The following is a 22300-nucleotide window of genomic DNA, read 5'->3' as shown; positions in this document are numbered from 1 at the left end:
TAGTAGCAGTAAGAGTTTCCAGTTCTGGGCTAGGACATATGCATACACATGTATCCTCTCCTATTCAATTTTCACATAGTATCATCATTTTCTCTTAAATACGATTTCTCGTATCAACTCAGTCTGACTGGGTTTTTACAGCAAGGCACTGTTGACAAAACGCTCTGGCTTCCCTATGGTTAATGCTACACACAGCAGCAAGCTACTAGTAATCAGCTCATTGCATTTGGCTTTCCCATGGCCTTTATGAAATGGCTCCTTCGTCACCCTGACAGTTTCTCTCCTGTAAGTTCCTAGAGAGTGGAGGAAGGAGGTAAGCAGTGAGCAGAGGGAGCTGACAGAGTAAGAAGATGCATGCCATCCTTTGTCCCTCCAGAGGTCACGCAGTAGAGATAATAAAGTAAATTAGGGACTGGCAATTGTACTACATAAACTGCACAGTTTACAAACTAACTGGAGAACTGAACTGTTTCCAGTTTCATTCTGAGGACAAGCAAGTATCTTCGCTGGGTGCTCAGGACACAAATCTACAACTCCGGCATGTGGTTCAGATTTCTGTCTTCTGCAAACTTCTTGCCTGAGCACCTATAGCCAGTCCTCCAAAACATCTTATTTTACTTGCTGCAATGATTTTCATTTCTGCTCCAGTGAACTAAACTAATATTTAATGTTTATTGGAACTGGTCCTGTGGAATCCAATTGTATCCCCTGTCAAGTGACTGCTCTAGCCAGCAGGCCAGAGAGTCATGTGCAAACATATGCACACACACCACCCCCACCCCACCCCGCTTAGCTCAACTGGTATATAATTCGTCTGTACGAAGTATAACAGCTAATTCAAGGTTCTGGAGAAGGAGAAAGGCTCTCACCTGGTGGTTGGAGAAATCACATAGAAGAGGAGAACAGAAACAAAGAAGAAAATTTGAACCGTAATCCCCATCATGAGAAAGGATGCTGCAATCACTGGGCTGTAATTGGTGGGCTGCCTGGTAAGAGGCAGCAGGAGGGGCAAGTCCTATCCACTCCTTTACCCCTGTTCTCTACAAAGCTGCTTTGGGTAAATTTGGTCTAAGGAAAGCAATCAGATTAATCACAGAGGTAACATAGGAGCATGAATGCATAAATTACAGATCCTGATTTAACTTAAATGTAGGGTAGCTGTCTAGCTGCTCAATATTGTCAAGAATTCTACAGTACTGGGATTTCTTCACAGACAGACTTTACATTTCTAAGTATCTTTAAGCACCTTAAGAGTGAGGAAGCAACTTAAACTACAGATTTGAAAATCAGTGTTTTGGATTCAGACATCCCATCATCAGTGACTGCTAGATGACATGTATATGATTTTGCTTTTTAGTGATACAGACAATAAGCCGAACTGTATGATAACATGGGAATAGTACCACATTCCCTGTCATAGGGATGTTCAAAGTATAACTGTGCTAAAGATTGTTAAGTTTTAGATCTGATAATAATGGTATCGTGTGAGTGCCTACGGTGAAGGTGGGAATGTATGTCTAGCAGAGTCATCTTTGAAGTCCTACTTACATGCTCTACTGGGTAAAACTGCTTCCAGCAGTTTGTAGCACTAAACCAATATGTGTGTGATTCACTAAGCTATTCCTGACAGACATTTGGAGCTTATTTGTGGACATCACTTTCTGCATACAGCAGTGCTTTCTTTTGTGTGTTATTAGGGCAACAGGTTGTTGAACCACATCTGGATTCAATAGAGGTAGAATAAATCCTGGCTGTTCCATGGTTATCCAGGATAAAAAAGTCATCTATTCCACTGAATCCTCCTTTGAAGAATTTGAGTGAAATAAGAGCAGGGGGAGTCACAGGGGGATGGGTCACTCTTTGATGTACAAGTCTTTGAACTGTAACTCTATCTGTTTTCTGTACCCTTTTTGCAGATCTCTGGATGCCAGTCGTCTTCAAGAACTGTCCTGATTGTTCCTTTTTCTCATAAGTTAAAAGAAGTTAGTCTATCCAGGTAGAAGTTCTTATTCAAATACAGAAATACTGCTGTGCAGTTTCCCCTCTGTCTGCCCTCTCAATCCGCCTATAATTCATTAGGATGATACTAATTCGCCTGTTGAAAGACTCTGTTCTACCTAAAGCAGAACAACACTGAAATTTCCTCAACAGTCTTTTTTTTTTTTCATACTGTTTTTTTCATGTATGTTCCAGTTTTCAAGTTATCCATCATAGGCTTTTGTTGAGTTGCCTGAGGTAATCACGTTCTGCTAAATTGGGGCGGAGGGGTGAGAAAGGTTACCTACTCAACCTTTAATAAAGTTTCAGGAACTGCCAACTCCAAGCATCTTGTTTAACTAGGATGGATTTAAATGAGTGATAATATCCAGTTACTAGCTCTGAGACAATTTGGCAGTCTGAGGTACCATGAGGACTTAGCTACAGCAAGCAAGGCTGTTCTCCACAGAAATGAATATAGGCTGGTATGCTGCCAAGGTTATTCTAGGGCTGCAGATGGCATCTACAGTTCCCACTGTATAAGCCTGGGTTTAATGCGACTGGTACAGACAGTGTATAGCTGATGCAATTTTTTACCGGCATTTGATAATCAAATTTAAATTTTGTTTTCCCTAAATATTTTAGGACACATTGATATACTATGTGTTGTTCCTGCAACATGTCCTGACAGTAGTGTACAGACTTCTTCCCCTTAACATCAGCCTCTTCTGCATATTTGATTACCTTAATAAAAGCTAGTAATAGTGGGTACAGACAGGGCATATTTTGCAGGTACATAAAGGCATGAGTTGCAATAGGGCATGAGGACTGCCACTTTTTTTAAAGGGGCCCTAAGAGGCAAATACGGTTCGTCTCTCACATGGCATGGTATGTTTGTACAAGTGAAGGAAAGTGCTATAACACATGGAGAGGCAGTAAGACAGTATAGCAGGGTCATGGATAGTCAAAAACAAGGACGCTCCAAGCTGGAGGCTCTGCAATCACATGCACAGGGATGTAAACAGCTCAAATTGCCACTGCGTCAGTTGATGTATCCTTGCCTCTAAAAAATAGCACTGTTGCAAAAATTAGCTACCCGGGTGTAACTGTTTGGTGACACTGGATGAGCTGGCATAACTCAGATGAAAAATATGAAGCTTTGCTAATATCTGCCAACTAAGGCTCTATCCAGAGTAACTTCCAAAGAATATAAAGGGTCTGTCCAAACAGCGTGGAGCTGTTAAGCTGTGTAAAACAGTAATGTGGGAAGAACTGCTCTGTGTAGCAGCATGTATTTCTTTCTGCAACACGAACTATTTTATGTGGTTGATTCCAGCTCATGGCTATATTTGCAGCCTTAAAGTGTTTAGACCATTGTCTTTTAAGCAAATTTTGTACTTCCTGGATGCGTTCCTGGTACTCACACTTCAGAACTGGTCTAGAACATTTGGTTTTATCACTGCATTTTACTAAGTACAGATTGAAACCTAAGCTGCAGAGTGTTAGAGAAAAGCTTCATTTGACATAACAGTGACAGTATAGCTTTTAATGTATAACTGATATGGATTGCTGGTCTTCTCTGGCTGTATAAAAGAATTGCTTTTTTATCAGGAAGATGGTTTTTAAAAGCTCCTGAGTCTAACTTAGAATTAGTGTGGTCAAAATGTGGTGCTTGTACACCAGAATTTATTTGGAATGATTTGTAAAAGCACAGGTTACGGGCAGCAGGTACATATCTAAATCAGCTAAGGATCCATGAGATATATGAAAACTGAACGGGGAATTTCTGAGTCCCTAATTCTAATTTCCAAAAAGGTGAGACTCGCACAAACCTGATAAGAAAATTAAAACACAAGCCAGGAGCTCACCAATGAAATTGTTAGGCTTTAGTTTTTCTATTCTAGATGCTACTGTGGCTTCATTGTCTTCCAGTGAGTTACTCCCGATTTGTATGAGAGCGAGAGCAGAGAGAGGACCCAAGAGTCTCAGCGTAGACTCCTGAAGGGCAGAAGAATATTTTTAATCTGATGTTGCGTCTACAAATATAGGCAGATGCAAGTATGAACTGGCTGGTTGGGAACCAGCTCCAGCCCAGAAAACTGCAGATAAGGTGGTGGTATGGACAAAATAGTACATTCTACTCAGAGGCTACTCATCTATGTGCAGGGGGCTGTGTGAGCCAGCTGGCTCCTCCTGTTTCACTTGGAGCTTGGTGCTGTCAGCAGCCATCTGTGGGTATCTCCCGGAGGTAAGGCAGCGCATGGGAACTCGAGTGGGTGCCTATAGCCACAGGCAGTGGGTGCAAGTTAGGTTAGAAAGACTGTCCTCAGGCCGTATCCAACGTGGCGTATAAATTCGTAGAGGAACTCTGAATTAAGTTGCCAGAAGTGCTCAGATCGATAGATGGATTCCTTTTGGCTTCATTTAGCTTTGGATCAGGCTCTCAGGGAAGAAATAGATGACTAAAGTCCTTAACCTGAATTCTCATAGGCAAAAGTGGAGAGGCAACCTTTCTCGCCGAGTGGATTGGAAAACCTCTGCTGGCCTTTCGAAGTTCTGTTCTTAAATGCTCACGCAAGGCCTGGGTGGCTACAAACTTAGAGGGCTGCGTTGATTGTTTGGAGCTCTTTCAAGCAGGATGTGCTTAATAAGACTGTCATCTTGATATTAAAAAAAAAAAGCCATCAAAGTAAAAGGGAAGTGGGGCAATGGGAAGCTAAATGTTTGCAAAACAGGCTGGCTCTTTGAATTTCCCAATCCATTACATAACAAAAATGCATGAACTGTGTGATTAAGAATACTAAGTAGTAAGTACAGAAATCAATTCTGTTTAGTGAGGATTCAAATCCCCTTGAGGCTTTAAAATGTTTTTTAAAGTCTAAGGAGGTGGGGGGGTGACATCTTTTCTATAAATGCGTAGAATTACTAAGCACAGGGGATTTATTTAACCAGGAAACTTACATTATTGAGATTAGACATCTCGTTTTCAAGGTGCTCCTGGAAGATAATGACTCCTATACCTATAATTCACTATAGACATCAGTTTTGTCTGATAATACATAAATTGGCCTGATGACAGAAGTTAGCAGTTTTCACTCTAAATTGCAGTATAGTGCTAGATAGCAATAAGGAATGTGTGGCCCAGATTCATTGAGTTTCAGTAAAATTATAGAGCAGAGGATTTGGCCCTCCCATTTAGGAAATACACATTTCCTCTCTAGAACAGAGATGCAGTTTTTCCTTTGATTAGAATATAACTGCTCTGAAAAAAAATGTAAATCTTCTGGGACAAGGGAAAGAACAATGTGATTATTTATCCTAGAAGGAATGTTAGCTTCAAGGCATGGCTGAAGTTTACAATGAATTGTATGGGAAACACCATGTGCTTTTATGATGTTGTGATTAAATGTGATCAGTTAGCAGGAGAAGGTGCATGAAATTCTGATTGCACTGAATTTGACAGGAATTTTGCCAGTGACTTTAACAGGCACAGACCTTCCCTGGGATTCTGGAAATTGAGAAAGCATTTTACTTGCCTGTTTGATTTTGAGTTATAGAATATTGGCTCTTCATGTCTTTATTTGCTTGATTTTCTGGGCTGAAGTAAATGTTATGGCTATTTATCCTGAGTGAGCTTAAAATAATCTTTAACTGAGCTAAACTCTGTCGCAAAGCCTTGTTGCAAAGGTGTAAAAGCTGCTGTGTTGAACTGATCATTGTATCTGTAAAATTGTCTTTTCAAAGGAGGAACGGAATACTGCAATTTGGCAGGGGTGAGGGGGGTTGTGAAGCTTTTTCCTTACCAATTTTTAATTAGCTGCTGAATATAAAAGGAGGAAATGAAGAAGCTGTCTCTAAATTGAAGGAGATTCTAAAAGAAAAAAAAATCAATAACGTTTAAAGAATCAGATTTTTAGTTAGTACTTCATGGGTCCTTTCCAAACTATTAAGTAGATGTAATTTAGAGCCAGTGATGGGAACATTTGATTCAGGAATATCAAATGTTAGTAGCTCTGTCTTAGAGATGCTATTGTGTTTGTGGGCTGAAACAGAGCTTTCTACCATTTGGAGTATCTTCAGGGGATGATCATGATAGAAAATGTTAAACTCGTTTTATAATAGCAGTTTCCTAGGTTCAAATAGTGGCTTCTCATAGAGCACTCGGTCATGGGTGGTGGGTCAACAAGGAAAGCGTTCTGCACAGAACTGCTTTGTCATCTGCCTATTGTAAGTGAACAGAAGGAGGTGAAATGAGGCAGGGGTTTTATCCAGTGTGCCACCTACACAGTTGCCTTCACATGTTAGAGAATATGTGGTGTATTAAGTAGGCACTTGCTGAAAGCAAACACACAGTCTCTTTCCAAAGAAATAGCAGAGCCAAGAGGAAGCCTCTAACTGACTTATTTTCTGAATCTCCCACTTTCCACCAGGGTAGCCTGTGGAGCATAGTAGCAATGCACTATGTTTACCTTGAGCTCATGATAAAGTAATAATTCATCCTTTTATGTGGAGTGAATAGAGACATGTGACCACTTAGCATATGATTAGTTATATATTTAACACTCATACTATATCAGACAGTAGCATTGTTGCTCTTAGTTTTAAACCTGTATGAAGATGCTCAGATGACAAATAGATGATGATCAGAGGAGAAGTGGATGCACATTTTCATTAAGGATAGATATGCTGTGGGAGGAAAAAAGGAAGGCAGAAGAAAAAAGGGGTAAATGTTAGTTCCAGATTTACTGAAATGTGTCCAGGTTAACAACTACTAATATATTATTTTTCCTTTGTCCAGCAAACCAAAGAAATCTGCGCATTGCACAGCTCTGCTGGTGAGTTCTCACAGTGATAGATGAAGCTGCACCAGTAGCATGGCTAGCATAGGACTGGGAGCCTGGAGCCAAGGCGGAATTTTGAGTACCTGAATCATGGCTCGACCTTAACTGCTTGTATGCCAGACTAGATTATGGGTTGCCATTTACCGTGTATACACAGCTGAAATCCAGTCTCCTGAAAAGGCCAAGGATACCTAGAGATCTCAGCTATGAAGTCTTTTCATTGTGCAGGAATAGAAACCGCAATATATGAAAGCCTCAATTTGTGGGCATTTTTTCTTTTTTAATGTGTTTGAACTACTTGCAAGGATGTAGAGCCCAAGTATGTAGAAATCATGTAGCAGTGAAGAAAGGGAATTAAGTGCTAACAGGAGTGCAAGATTAGAACTAGGAAGTGAAGGTTCAAGTGTTTCCTGTTTGGTAAAACTGATTTCTGTACCCTCATTATAGTGTGGGTTTGCTGTTCTGGTACGCTGCTGCTGGTGCAAGTTGCTCTATTTATACCAGAGAAAATGTGCATAGATGTCACAACACTGATGTTACCTTCAAATTTGTTCTATTAAGTTACTGGTTTTTTAATTATTTTCAAAGCTTGAATCCTTTACACAGACAGCTGTGGTATCAAGTGGCATTAAGAACTCTTACCAAGTATTTTATTTATATTATTCATCCTGATCAACCAATCACAAGCTGTTGCATCTTATTTTAATTATTATAGTAGGTGTTTCCTCACACTTGGTAATTTATCCATTAGTCTAGGACTGGAACCTGGTGGGGAATGTCATCTATAATTTAGGCCTATCAACAAGCTTGACCCTTACAGATGGCTGTCTCAGTGAATTAGTAGAGGTCTAAAATGTTACCTTTTCATAAGAGGAGTCTTAACACTGTAAATACTCAAAAACATGTAATAACAAATTTGCAGTCTTTAGTCTTAAGGCCTTAATGGCTTGCATCTAGAATATCTGCAGCACTGCTTTGGGATCCGACTTGAAGTATTCACTGAAAGATATTTTTTGTAAAGCTATTAGCCCAGCAGAATAGAAATCAGAGCGGGTTACATTTCTGTTTCTCAAGTGGGATATTTCAACCAAGTATTTTAAACCTAACTTGAATAACTTTCACCCAATGCTTTCACGTGATGCCTTCAGTATAGATATATGCAGAGAGCCGACACAGCTGGAAACAAAAGGATGAATGCACCAGGATATGAAATGAGAGCAATTGAATGCTGGAGTTCTGCCTTTTGGAGAATGAAGTCAAACAAGCCGTCTGGGGCGTGCACTCAGGAGGCACGTCCACAGAGTCTAAACCAGTATGACTCCCAGTTTCAATCTTCAGCTCTGTATTTGTGAAAAACCTGCCTCTGGTTTTCACATTTTACTTCAATGGAATAGTGCCTAGCTCATGAGATTTCAAACCTGATGTGATGAATTGCACCTGTCCAAATGGTGAAGCAAGAACAACTGAAACAAGAGTTGGCCCAATGCCTTAGAAAGTTTCTAGATGAGCATTTATCTCTCTTCACCAAAGGTTGTCTTCACAGCTCTGCATTTTTGCCTTCCTACATAGCTGCTTGCCATATATGTGTATGTCTGTAAGTGTAGATACAGGCTGCTTTTTATCTTTTAATTTGTTTTTCTTCTTAAAGTATTCTCTTTTCTGCATGTCTATGAATATAAGCAAAATGAAAACTGAATAGCTCAGTATAAGATCTGTGCTTTCTTAGCTACTCTTACCTTGAGGATCTGTGGTGTAAAATTAAGAAACTTCCTCCTAAAGGTTTCAGAGTAAATATGCATAGCAAAACCCCCTCAAAAGGCATAATCCAAAATCAAGAGATTAAATCAGTCTGAATAAAAAACGCATTCCCCTGAGTTACTTAGGTGTTGGTTACTTATTATATCTTTTTATTTTACTAGTTCCTCAGTCTTTCTGGAGTTTTCCAGATAGCTATTACTGTAAATAGGCATTAAAAAAAAAAAAAATTCTCCATAGCTGGGACAGGGCACTTTTGATCATTACTTTCATAGTACTTTGCACATGAGGTTTGTGCTGTTATTTCAGTTTTTCCAGCTGGAGAACCTAAGGCACAGGAAGGATAAGAACTTCCCCCCTCACAAGGAAACTAGCAAGTGAGCCACAAAGCAAATGCAAGCCCGTCTTTGGCAAGCAAGGCCTCTCAGATGTCTATTTTTATATAATCACATTAGGAAAGTGTCACTAGGTGGTAACTGACAAAATCTGTTAGTGTTCCTCAAGTTTGTAGGAGGAGTAAATGAGAAGCCTCTCATTAATTGGCTTCTTATCTATAACATTTTTCATGAAGCTCCTCATAGTCAACCCTACTTTTCTAATAAGTGAAACCACCCTGAAATGATAACTGAAAAGGAGGCCTAGGAGAAGCCTTCAAAAAAGACTTTTATACACTTCACAGTAAATAAGAAAAATGCAAACTAAAGATCTTTTCCTTTTAAAATCTTGAATCTTATCTCTCCTCTGGTGTTTGTCCACGCGCCTTTGTGTGAGCCTTGTTTGGGTTTTGTTCAGGGTAGAAACTAACTTATGTTAAAATGTATTTATCCTGCCAAAATATAGAGGTTTCAAATTTACTGGGGTGCAGGATCAAACTGCAAAATGACTAGAATAAACTGTGGTCAGAAATATGAGCAATGAAAGAGATGTTTGACATTTACAAATATGAAGTTCTGGGCCCAAAGAAAGGGAATCAAGGTCTTGGTCACAAAATGACACTACCTCTCCATTTGTCATGAATTTCAGCTTATCTCTTTGGTACCAACTGCTGCTTGATCATGTAACCAAATATCGTAGCATTCAAATAAGAGCTATGGGAAATTGATTGTGGGTTGGGAGGCAACATTATTGCAAAACCAGTCTAATTTGGGGTATTTCATAATCTGAAACAATTTGAGACTCACAGTGCTTTCATCGTTATTTCTTCCTCAGACTGTAGTTCTGCTCCACTAAGGGTGATGGAATTTTACTGATTTATACCAGTTAGTGACACAGGCTACTGTTTTTCTTTACACTTGCTTATGCCTCATCTGCTTGCCCGTATAGACTATAATACCTTTCATTATAACCCATAGATCGGCTTTGAATACTCCCAATTTTCTAATTTCCAGATTTGCCATGTTTTCTAATAGCAAAATTGGTTTAGTCCTAATCTGCGTCATCAAGCAGTCAACATGTCAGACACCAGTTTGGTAATTATTCTTTAGTGTACAGGCCCAGAGTGTGAGGTTATTTGGTTTTCCTTTTTTTTTTGTTTGTGGGGTTTTTTTTAAATAATTTGATTGTGGCACACAGGTTTCTTTTCCAAGGTCCCTAAGTAAGATGCTTCCATTCAAAATGTACTCAACAATAATTACTGAATTTTATAAATTAATTCATCTGTATAGAAAATCAGTGTTTTCCAAGAATTTCTGTGTGTCTTTTGATAATCCGAGCAAGCTGAGAAGATTTGCCTTGGAGTGAGCTGTATGTTCCAGTGGTCTTAGGCAGAAAGAGATTTATTTCTATTAAATGATAGACTAAATGGAAACAACAGCCTGCAAGAGAGCATTTCCCGAGTCCATCATAATTATTCAGACCATGCTTTTGTTTTGTTGGTAAACATTGTTCCTTAATTCAGAAAACAGTTTGTACTGGCCTGGGGAAGCCTGTCTCATTTGATAATGGGCTCTGAATCCAGTGGATTATTGCAGGGATTTTATCTTGCAGTAATCTCCAGGGAGAAATGTACAAACAGCTGGGAGAGCAAGGAGGAGCTGCATTGTGCGGCGGGAGTTTGTGGAGCAGAATTTTGGGGTGCTGGAGTGGATCTCAATACCAACATGAATCTTTTCTGTTTTTCTCTGGTAAGTGTACACACACGTGGCTTTATTTAGTGGGTTGCTGAGTTGATAAACTGAACTGGTGGCTGTGTTTGGGTGGAAAAAAATCCAGGTGTTAGATCATAAACTGTGCAAGGGTTGTGTAACGACAGTGAGTCTCTCTAGCAGAGACAAAAGTTTATGTATGAGAAATTATACATAGCAAAATATGATTCAGTAAAAATAAGATGAAGCAAAAAGCATGTAATAAATGTACTGTGCACTATATGTGACTATTACAAAAACATGCAGATTTAAACATGAGGCATTTGACCCCAACACAGTAAAACGTCTCATATGTATGTTAAAATTGCTAAATATATGTATGCTATAATTTGCTTTAAGCTAGGTTTTTTTGAGATAGTATTATCTGTTTTCCTTTTTAAGTAGTTTGGGAGAACTGCTAGAACTTTTCAAGCATTAGTTTTCTATTAGCCAAGCATGAATACATAGTCATCAGGGCTAATCCAGTCATATGGCAATATGTACTCACAGATGGAGGAGTTGATTTAAGACCCGATTCTTTTTTTTTTTTCACTTTCTCTTTTTTTTTCCCTCTCTTTCCCTGCCCCGAGACAACTGGTCAGAATGAACAGGTAAATCAGGAAAGGAAATCCACAGAAACTGTTTCTGTTTTCAAAGTTTAACTGTCTGCCAAAACCAATGCTCAGTATTAGTAGTGGTAATTAGACGAGTACATTTGCTGTATTTACACAGCACAGTAGATCTGTTTGCCCATTTTTCATCTTTTGTCCAGATGTTTAGTATATCTTCCTCATACGCTTAGAAAGAACAATAAAAATCAATATTCAAACTGCACTGACACAAATTCAAATAGGGGACCCGCTTTTTGTAAACTGTTGTTCCTGATTGCTAATGCTGTCTTAGTGCAGAGTACTGGTGTTCTCCAGATCATAAGGATTAAAAGCTGTTTTGGAGTACTTAAAGTAAAATGCAGTGGTATTTTAGGATTCTGTGACAAGAGTCATTCATAAAAAATAATTCCCTGGGAATTCAATGACACTTTTGGTCATAGTTTAACGTGAATACCTGTGTATTTGTTCAAAGTTGACAATGGCTTTGTGGTACAAACTCTAACAGCTTGAAAATACTCATTTCTGCAGTTCTGTGGGACAGAACTGTTGTATCAATATTTTATTGTTCCATTGGGGCAGCTTCTTGCTTTCTATGTAGTTCACTTTTTAAAAAGGTGTTGAGCCTTGTATCAGTTGAGAAATCAGCATTTAGACAAAATGTGAAGTAGATTGTGTGGGTGAGAGTAGGTCAAGTTGCAGTTTCTCTATTAAACCGGGTGTGCAGCAAGTGGAATTTCTGAGAGAGAGATAATGACTGCAGTAATAAAGGATGGCTCAGACAAGTGAAAGCTAGTGCCATGATAGTTTCTGTAATGAAATAATTAGTTCTGTTTAAAGATTGCTGCTAAGAAGATAACCTCCGTTCTTTACAAGCTTTCCATGGGAGCCATTCTGTCCGCTGTGGTAATTTTTTGAGCACTTGGCAAAATATCTCGCAAGTTATCAAGATCTAAAGATAATTCATAGGTCACTAATGTATTTCATAAAACTCAGGGCCTTGTGCAGTCCTCCCTATGCATGCGACACAGTGCAGTTGCTTTCTGTAATCAGATTGTCTAGCTTGGAAATGAGCTGGTGATCCAAGTATGTACACTAGCTACTTTTACTCTGTCAGCCTGTGACTGTGAAAAGGCTGGCAACAAAGTGGTTGAAGCATCAATATGAGGGTATTTTTCCCTTCAGGAGAAGCAAGTCAGAAATAACGCACAGCAACAAAATAATTAGGCTTTAAAGACATCTTTTGAAGACACTAGAGGAGCCAGTTCCTTAGTGGATGCAAATAGCCACTGATGAATAGAAATCACTGCTGATTTACATCAAGTGAACATCTGGAGTAACTGCTAAACCTGAAACCACGGAAGAGAAGTTTAGGCTATTGGCAGACAGAACAAAAAGAGCTTTTGAAAAAAATAGTATTCTTACGGAAGTATTTTCCTCACGTAGACTGATTGACAAGACTTCAGACTGCAACAAGTGTGTGCTTGTGTGTATGTGTGTGTGTACATATGCATATATTTTTAAAATAGATTGTTTTATAGCTCAGACAATAGTTTTCTACCCTACAGAGTATAGTCGTTGAAGTAAGCTACAACCTGAGGGAATGACAAGAATATTCTGTTTAAAAACAGTAGAACCAGACTTCTGGCTAATCCAAAGTGGTGGAACTACTATGGTAGTTAAAGGAACATCAGTTTATGCTGTTGGATTTGACTGTCTGTGGGTTTGCTCATACCTGTCCATAAAACTGAGACATATTTTTAGCATGAGAGACACAGTGTTATGGGCCAGTCCAGCAAGTGGTGACGTGGGGGCTGAAGACACACTCAAGAACCAAAAGATGGTTATAAGGGCTTTGGAGCCTGGACTGGTCTCTGCCCTTCCCAGGGAGGCAGACAGAAATTATTCCAATCTGTTGCCACCTGGGAGCCCTTTGATCTCCTGGTATGACTGCTCCAGCATGGGGTGTTTCCCCAGCAGTACCGTGTGTCCTGAGTTGACTTCAGAATGATTTGGTTTCTCAACTGATTAATTTTGCATCAGACTCATTGCCTTGGTCTCAAAGGATCTGCAGACAAATTAGATTTGCCTTCAAAACTTTGTGTCCTTTTTCCATTTACAAAATGATCAGAAGCATAAATGTCCCTTCTTTTGTAGACCTATCATGTTAAAGGTCAACCTTAGACCCTGAATTTGCAGTGTCTTTTCCACCTTATGGTGCTTAGCATGTCAGACAATTAAATCAGAACAATACTGTTTGTATTATGGGCAATATACAGAGAGGTGCGAAAATCAAGCACTGCTTCTGGATGAATTGCAAGAAATTATGTTGCCAAACCATCTATTTTGATACTCTGCCTAAAAAAATGACAGCATACTACAAATCTGAGAAAGAAAAGATATTCTTGAATTGTCAAGTCCCTAGTTAAGGTAGAATTTTTTCCTTACATTATTTTCCTGAATCAACTCTCCAATATCCAAGATATATGCACTGGGGTTAGCACCAATTCACCTGGAACACTACCAGTTAATCCTGTGCTGAGTTATTCTCTTTTCTGACAGGGTATACTCTTACGGGTTTGGTAGCATTTTGTGCAGGAAGCAACAGAAGTGTCTCCTTATATGGGACCATCTTTGACCAAGGTTGTACATTTAGCCCAAATAACAGGCTTTTCAGTTATTTCTTTACAGGTGCTCCAATTAATAAAGTACACACGTCCAGGAACGTGTCCAGGCATTGAGCCTCATCAGCACACAAGCACCTGTGTCTGTTCTAGCAAACCCTCCAAAACAAGGTAGCTGCATGCAACCTGCCTGTCAAGTATAGTTTTGATGGTGTTTTAACAACTGTGCCAAAGAGTTGTTTGAATGTCTGTTAGTTGACATAAGACGAGTGTGGGCCAGGGACTGTTCTAGCAGGGGTACCAGTGCAGACGATTGCGTTACAGTACTGGTTCATTCTTGTCCATCATTTAATTTACTAAGAGAGATACAGCCAGATGTATTTCTGTTTCAAAGAAAAACTGAATTTCAGTAAAATTTCCATAAGAAAGTGGACGTGAGGGGCATGAAAGAGTTCCTTACACAAGACAATACTTAAAGACTATATCCTATCTTCTTTGGCCATGGACAGTGGCATTAGTAATGGAACTAATGAAGACAGGGAAGAATTTCAGATACTTAAGAGGTGTCAACATCCTGTATATCAGAAACCTGTATAAGAAGGGCAGTAGAGAAAGGATACAACACTCCTAATCACAGGGTAGCTCAGGTCAGTTATTCAAGTTGAGCACTGATCTTAGGGTTTAAGCCCAATAAAATCCCTTGCATTTGTCTATTTCTCTTCCATACGGTAACTTGCTAACTACCACTTTTGCTAGTATAACGTAAAGTTAAGTACCGAGTGAAAGTCTAATCGTCTTAGTGATTTTCAGTAGCATTGAACTAGTTATATACTTTATTTTGATAGTTGGTTTAAAGATGTGCTGTCAGCACAATGTAAAATATATTACACCTAATGTTATAAACTGAAACAGCCTTTGGCACTAAAACCTAATGTTTCTACAGTGCAAGATGCAGAGAAAATAAGTATTAATAAAAGTGATGTAATAGATAAATTATTAACTAGATGGAGCCTCCATATGTTAAAGAAACCATAGAGTAAATAGAAAGATGCTAATGCTGCTATGGCTATTGCGATGTGATGTTACTTAGAAATGGATTTGACTTAAAAATACGTTTTAACAAAGAAGAATTACCTGAATGTGGAAAGACCATCCTCTAAAGTGTAGTGTTAGTAGAAGAGATCTGAGTGGTTGAGCTTTGTAGTGCTTCCCATATAATCATCTTCATATACTCCTTGTTCGTTTTAGCTGGATTGCCATCATCCCACCATACACAGGAGCTCACATTGAAACACTGAGCTGGAGAATGACCTAACTGCATTACTAAATGCACCTCTCTCCAGCTTATGATCTATCTAGTCTCTGCATGCCATGATAATGATATCATGCAAAGAAAAGAGCAAAAAACAATTATTTTCTTCTAGATCTGAACTAGGATCTTTTTTTCCCATAAAAATCCTGATGCGTAGGGCTTCAAAAGGCTTTCTCATCCCATGTAGGAGAAAGGAAAAGTACTAACTACTCCAGAATTAAGTTAATGTTTTCTTCTCTTATCTCTCATATTGCTCTGTGATGTTTGGTGTGCTGAGTGCTGCTAAAAGGGTTGATGTGTGAAATGGAAAACTTTACTGACATCGCATTTTTTGGTATAAAAGTAGACCTAACTTAAAAAAAAAATTAAAAAAAGGAAGCAACTTCTCATGCTCTTGCCTTTCTTGTGTTCTCACTCTTTCTTGTGTGCTTGCTGTCTTGTGCTCTCATGCTCTCGTGCCCTCAACCCTGTCCTTTCTTGCACCCACCCTTTCCTGTGCCCTCATGCACAGCAGCTCTTTCTCACATAAGCGTTCTCTTTTTTGTGAGCATTCCCTCTCATGTGTGCTCCGTCTCTCTTTCACTTGTCTTTGCTTTCTCGTCCTCTCTCTCGTGTGCACTTTCTTTCTCACATGCTCACTCTTTCTTGCATGCAGGCATACTTTCTCATGCCATCTCCTTTTCTCATGCCCTTGATTTTTCTCACTCTCTTTCTTGTGCCCTCACACCCTTTCTCACAAGCTTGTGCTTGATCCTTTTCACACCCTCATGTTTGCTTTCTCACCACATCTCTCCCCCCCGCCTTCTCCACACCCTCTGTCTCCTTCTTGTGTTGTCTCCCTCTTTAGTTCTTGTGCATTCTCTTTCTGGAGTGCTCCCCCTTTCTTGTGGCCTTGCTTCTTTTGTGCCCTCCTTCTTTCTCGCACCCTCATTCTTCCTCGCACATGCTTGCTGTTTCTCATGCAACCAAGTTCTCACATGTTTATGTGCTTTATCCCACCCTTGTACCTTCCTTTCTTGTGCCCACCCCTTCCCATGCCCTCACACTCACTGTTTCTCACGTGGGCTTTCTTTCTCCTTTGATCTTTCTCATGCACTCTTTTTCTCCCCTGTTCTTTAGCACTCTTTCTCACATGCTCTTTCTCTCTCTCGATCTCACCTTCCTGATTTCTCTCTCACTCTTTCTTGCTTTATTTAGCTTTGCTCTTTCTTGCTTTCTTGCTCCTTCTCTCTAACCTTCTCTCTCTTTCCCTCTCTTTCTGTCATGCTCACACTCTTTTCTCATCCATGCTGACTCTTCCTTGCACACTTACTCTTTCTGGATATTGGTATGCTCTTTCTCATGCCCACTCCTTTTCTCACACCCTCGCTTTCTTTCTCATGCCTGGTCTCTTTGTTGAACCTTCACTTTCTTTCTCACAACCTTGCACTCTTTCTTGCAACCTTGTGGCCTTTCCTGCAACCGTGCACTCGCTCTTTCCTACACCCTCATGCTCACTTTCTTCTCATGCCATCTCTTTCTCACACCTTTCCACACATTCTCTTTCTTACGCACTATTTTCCTCTTCCTTGTGTGGTCTTTCTCACACACTCTTGCGCGCATGCACTCACTCTTTCTCATGCCTTTGCTCTCTTGCTCACTTTCTTGTCCATGCTCACACTCTTTCTGTGCATTCTCTTTCTTGAGTGCCCTCCCTTTCTCGCATCCTTGCTCCTTTCCGTGCCCTCACTCTTTCCGGTGCCCTCCCTCTTTCTCACGCCCTCCCTCTTTCTCATTCCCTGGCTCTTCCTCACAAGCACTTGCTATTTCCCATGCACTCACTCTCCATCTCACACGCTCACGTGCTTCCTCATGCACTCACACCCTTTCCTGTGCCCTTATGCTCACTCTTCCCCGGGTGAACTTTCTCTTTCTCATTTGATATCTCTTTCTCATGTGCTCTTTCTTGCCCTCTCTCACTCTCATTCACTCTCTCTCACGGTTTCTCTCACTTGCTGTCATGCATGCTCTCTCTCTTCCTTCCTATCTCATCTCTTTCCTTCTCTTTTTCACCCGCTCTCTCTTCTGTGTGCTTCCTCTTCCTTGTGCACTCACTTTTTCTTGTGTTCTTTCTTGTGTGCACTCGTGCTTTCTCATGTGCTCCACTTCTTGCATGTGTCCTCTTTCTCATGCCCTTGTTATTTTTCATGCACTTCCTACTCCTCACGCCCTCACTCTTTCACATGCACTTGCTCTTTTTCCACATACTTGCTTTTTCTTACACATCTGCCTTTTCTTGCACCCTTGCGCTCCATCTTTCTCACAGGAGCTTTCTCTCTTTCTTGTTTGAGCTTTCTCATGCTCTCCCTCTTTCCCGTTCTTGAGCACTCATTCTCACATGCTCCTCCTTATGCTCTTTCTCCCTTTCTCTCTCGTCTCGCCCTTCTTCTCTCTCCCCATCTCTTTCCTCTCTCTCATTCTTGCTCTTTTCCTCCCTTCTCTCCTTTACATATTTTTCTTTCTCTCTTTCTGTCTTCTTTTTCTCTCTTTTCCTACCCTCTTCCTCTCCCCTCTCTCTCTCCTTTCACTCTTCCTCGCCTTCTGTTTTCCTTCTCTTTTTCTCTCTCTCATGCTCTCTCTTTCACATGAGCTCTCTTTTATGCTTCTGTCTCTTAATTAAATACTCTCTTCACCAAAGTCCTGTACTCTACTGAGGGAGAAGTATGTGGCTACATTTTACATTGCAGATCCTGGAAGTGTGTAACAAGGTTTTAAACTCATCATTTTTGTCTAGAAATGCTCAATCCACAACTTCAGACTGGGAGCCCGAACCATCATTGCTACATGGCAACATAGTTACAGTAAGAAACCCCCCCCTGTTCTTATGAATAAACGCAGTTGCTGTCAAAACCCAGGCTCAGTTGGCTGTTAGGAGCACAAGCCATGCGTACTGTGCTTCGTAAGCCATGCACTACTTTCCCAGGAAGCGTTAACTCATTAGTTCCTAGAAGAAACTCCAGTATATAACTTCAGTATTTTCAAGAGGTTTAACTTGTAATATTTCTCCCGCAACATTTATCTTGGCTTATCAAGACTCTAGTAGACCGAAACAAATAAAGATCCATAGATAAACATTGTGGTTGCAAAAATAAGTCATGTCTTTGAACTGCTGTTTCATCAGTCAATAACATTGCCTGTAAAGCTTTATGTATTAACAATATAACTTCAAATATACATCTGTGTTTATCTTCTGTACTAGAGGAACAAATGCTTTTAAATTATAATATACCATGTTAATTTCAATGGTGTTGCTGTGCTGTAAGTCACACTGCTATAAATTTGATTTATTCCTTAATTAATGCGGTTAAAATCAGTAATCAAAATTCATTGGGAAAATATTCAGTGCAGATCAAAGTGGCAACATCTAAAATCCTTCATTAGTTAGAGTGTCTTTAGTTTTGCCATCTGCTTTCATTTAACTCTTGAATTATGGAATGGTGGTGTGTATATGTAATCCTGGCTCTTGGAGTTGTGGGATAAATGTGAAAATCTTAGTTTCTGTTAAAACGTTTATATTCTTGGTGGTTGGAGAAAAAGAACCCTTACACCTGCATTACAAAATAGATGTCAAAAATTTGAATGCAAAAGGAATTTATTTTTAATTCTAGCCATTCTCATAATTTTTGGGGCCTAAATCATGACTCTCAAATTCTGGGAGCTGGCAGAATTGTTTCCTATACGGAAACAATTTAAGGAATTTAAGGAATAGGGTTACCTTTCTGCATCAAATTAATTTTTTTCCCATGAAGTAGAAGTACTAACTATAAAAGATTTTTATAGTTTATATAGAAATTTTCATGCTTTATAGTTTTCATAGTTTTCACAGGAATTTTCATGTAGTGTTCAGGTGGAGATATATACCTGATTTTATTCCTTTTGAACAGATAATGTTCATTTTTGCTGTACCCTCAGCTTTACGCCTGCCAATCTGTGGAATCTAAGCCGTGGTACTGTGAACTCCAGCATTTGGGTACTTACTATAATCAATTTCTATATGCTTTTTTAGAGAAAGAACTAAATAAAGTATTTTGAAAGACAGGGGAGGAAAATCACTCTCTATTTTGTAAATCACAGAAACTGCTTGGTTTTTTAATTACTATTATTTGAATGTGTTTACAAGTGTTCATCTTTGAAAATCTGTTTAAATGTATTTTAGGAGGGCTCAATGGACAGCTTGTACGAGCCTGTCCCAGAACATCAAGAACCCAAGGATACAACTCCTGTTGACAGCCGGGCTAGCACTCCAGTGAGCATGCATGTGAACTGTGGAGCACCTGATAGGTCTATGTCTTTGGTAAGTAAATTTTAATTGCAAAGTATGCAAAGTATTTTGCAAAAAACTATTACTCTGTATGCGGGCATGTGTGTGTTCAGCTGGCTTAACTGCCAGTTTGAACTATTTAAGCTCTTTAGAGCCACTGTTCAAATCTCATCTCTGTAGCCAATGACCTGATTTCTGTCCAGTCTTAACAAGCACACTTGAAAAACAGGTCATGAGTTTCTATACAGCTAGCAGCAAAGTGAGATTAGTGCAGCTTCACTGTATGAGGGAATTTCTCTTTGCAAGTAATAGCATATGAAAATGCTGGGTACAGATATTAGTAGAGTTTGTCTCTATAGGATATACCACTGGTGTCTTTGGTTGTCCTTCTTATTAACAAAAAAATGCATTTCCAAAGTGTGAGTTGCATGAATTTTGTAACTGATGGCCTCTGGAATAACCTTTACATTTTACAAGACCTCATTAGGCAAACATGTGAAGGAGGTTGTCTTCTGGGTTTTTTTCTTCGTAAATAATGTTACTCTACTTAATCCTTTATTATTGGTATGTTATTGGTATAATATATCATTGAGGCTTTGACAAATACTTTAACATAGTATATTAAATTTCATAATCTTTTTCATTTCATAATCTCTGTTCTCTGCTTTACAATGCTCCTTCATTTATAATTACTATCTCTATCTATAGCAACATATGATGCAGTCTGGTGAAGGAATAAAGAGAAAACAGGATCTTCATTATTCAAAGAAGAGAGACTGTCATCCCTTCAGAAATTATGCCAGGCTTTACCCATATGCACTCTGGGTTAGGTACCGTGTACCTGTGAGACTGCTGGGCCTATGGTGTTTACAATATCACAAAACAGGTTTGCACACAGGACTTGTGTGGAGAAGGGTGCTGGAGCTGGTGGGATCGGAGAATGGCTGGGGAATTGTGGCATGCACTTGTTGAATTCCTAGAGGAATGGAAATAACTTGTTCTTCTCAGACCCTTCCGCTGCAACCATCTCACTCTGTGCATGTCTCTCTCTTCCAGATAATCACCTTGGTGCTTTATATAATGGTCCTGGTTTTGAGAGCGTAGCAGTGCAGAGATCTCAAGACGATTCCTCATAGCATCAGCACAGATCTATAAGCCTGGGCTCTCAAATGTGCCTACATTATAATCTTACTACAGTAGGTGTGAGATGCTCTCCTGTGTGACAGGTTTCTCCCCATTATCAGGTTGTGACCTTGTTACCATAAGAATGAGCCACCTCTACACTGTTCCAGCTAAGTGTGTTTAATCATGGTTCTGAAATATGGCTGTAACCTGATCCTAGCATGCTTGCAGTATTTCAGTTGTGTGAAGCTCTAGCTATTTGGCTAGGGCTGTGGTACACAACCGTATTGAAACATGCCATTCTACTAACAAAGGTGGACTTTATAGTTCAGCTCCTGCATCCATTCAGTCTTTTTCCCCTTTGCTCTGACTACAAACCAACTTAATAGTTGATGACAACTACACTAGTATTTCCCTGTCCAATAGATGTTTATCTGCTAGGAACATTATTTAGAGAAAGTAAAATGAAAATTAAAAGCAGATTTGTTTTGTGGTTTGTACCCAGCATGTGGCATATGACATCCTAATATACTTTGCAATAGATAACTACTAGAAATTATCCTTTATCTTGTCAAGGTATGGTAAAGACACATCCATAGCACTGTGCTCTGCTATGGTTTTCACAATGTGTAAGACTAAGAATTAAAACTGCAGTGATCGTTTACATCAGGCTTTTTGTTTCTTGCTTTTTCTTGTTTTGTTCTGTTTTCTGATTTGGCAGCATTACTTCAGACTCTTCATTATATTAGTATAGAGTTAGGCTTCATAAATTTTTTTGCTAAATAAAAGTAATCAACCTATCCAATACAGAACTTTATTTTTATTGAGCCAGCCTAGAGAAGCAGATTTACTACTAGTATAGGATTAGAAAATCCTGTACATTAATCTGAACAAATTGTAGCAAAACATTTTTCACATTGCTTTGTGCTGTTTTTGTGGGATGGCACTGCATAGTCCATGAAGATACATATACAGCAGTGAACAGAAGAATTCAGCACTTTGGTTTCTGTTAACTCTTATCATACATTTCTGTTTTCCAAAAGGGGATATTTCAGTGATGGCACATTTATTCATCACTAAATTTAAACTTCATCATCAATAAAAGCAATGCTAAATGGGTAAGCAAACTGTTGGCTCACAGCATATTAAGAAGAAGCTTCCTAAGACTGGCTGTGGGTTTTATTTTGTTCTGTTTTGAGAGAATATTCAGCTCAGCACTTAACTAAAAATAACGGCTGGATGCTGTGTCACTGTGCTGGCTGTAGAATCAACATGATTATTTATAAAGTGCTCTCTAGAAATGGAAAACAAGATTAGTGATGACGTGTCAGCAGTAAGACCTATGGAAAAATGTCGCTAAGGCCAAAGGACCATGTGTAATCTTATCTGCTATTTCTAGCATGTGAGTTATTAGACCTACACCTTGGATGAAGCCGTTAAGCTTATTAACTGAACCCATTTGTACTTCTCTCCCATTTTTAATTCCGTCACTTGGTTCCAGGCTGCAGGGCGGCCCCCATAGCATGATAAATTCAGAACATTATTGGCTCCCTCAGGCCCTGATTCAGCCATCTATCATTATTCAGTAATGCACATACTTAAGTGCACTGCTAAGTAGGTATGGGCTCAAGTGTATGT

The 22300-nt window shown here is 39.4% G+C and overlaps 2 protein-coding genes across 3 annotated transcripts in view; both read left to right on the top strand.

The window, feature by feature from the left end:
- The window catches only part of NRIP1 (nuclear receptor interacting protein 1), a 188634-nt gene extending 181740 nt beyond the window's left edge, over positions 1-6894 (top strand). Inside the window, exon 5 of the transcript XR_012777802.1 lies at positions 6776-6894. The gene's annotated coding sequence lies outside the window, so the exon portion shown is untranslated. The remainder of the gene's footprint in view (positions 1-6775) is intronic.
- Positions 6895-10580: 3686 nt separating this feature from the next.
- Positions 10581-22300, top strand: part of SAMSN1 (SAM domain, SH3 domain and nuclear localization signals 1) — a 90535-nt gene continuing 78815 nt past the window's right edge. Inside the window, exons 1-2 of one of the 2 annotated variants that reach the window (XM_075491844.1) lie at positions 10581-10696; positions 19436-19573. In XM_075491844.1, coding sequence (XP_075347959.1) covers positions 10673-10696; positions 19436-19573 — 162 coding nt within the window. In that variant the 5' untranslated portion in view covers positions 10581-10672. Of the gene's footprint in view, positions 10697-19435; positions 19574-22300 lie in introns of those variants that run through there. The other variant, XM_075491845.1, reaches the window with a different exon arrangement.

The sequence above is a fragment of the Mycteria americana genome, chromosome 1, assembly GCF_035582795.1.
Source record: "Mycteria americana isolate JAX WOST 10 ecotype Jacksonville Zoo and Gardens chromosome 1, USCA_MyAme_1.0, whole genome shotgun sequence".
NCBI lineage: Eukaryota > Metazoa > Chordata > Aves > Ciconiiformes > Ciconiidae > Mycteria > Mycteria americana.
The sequence above is the reverse complement of the archived record's forward strand: the minus strand, read 5'-3'. Positions and strand labels throughout refer to the sequence as shown.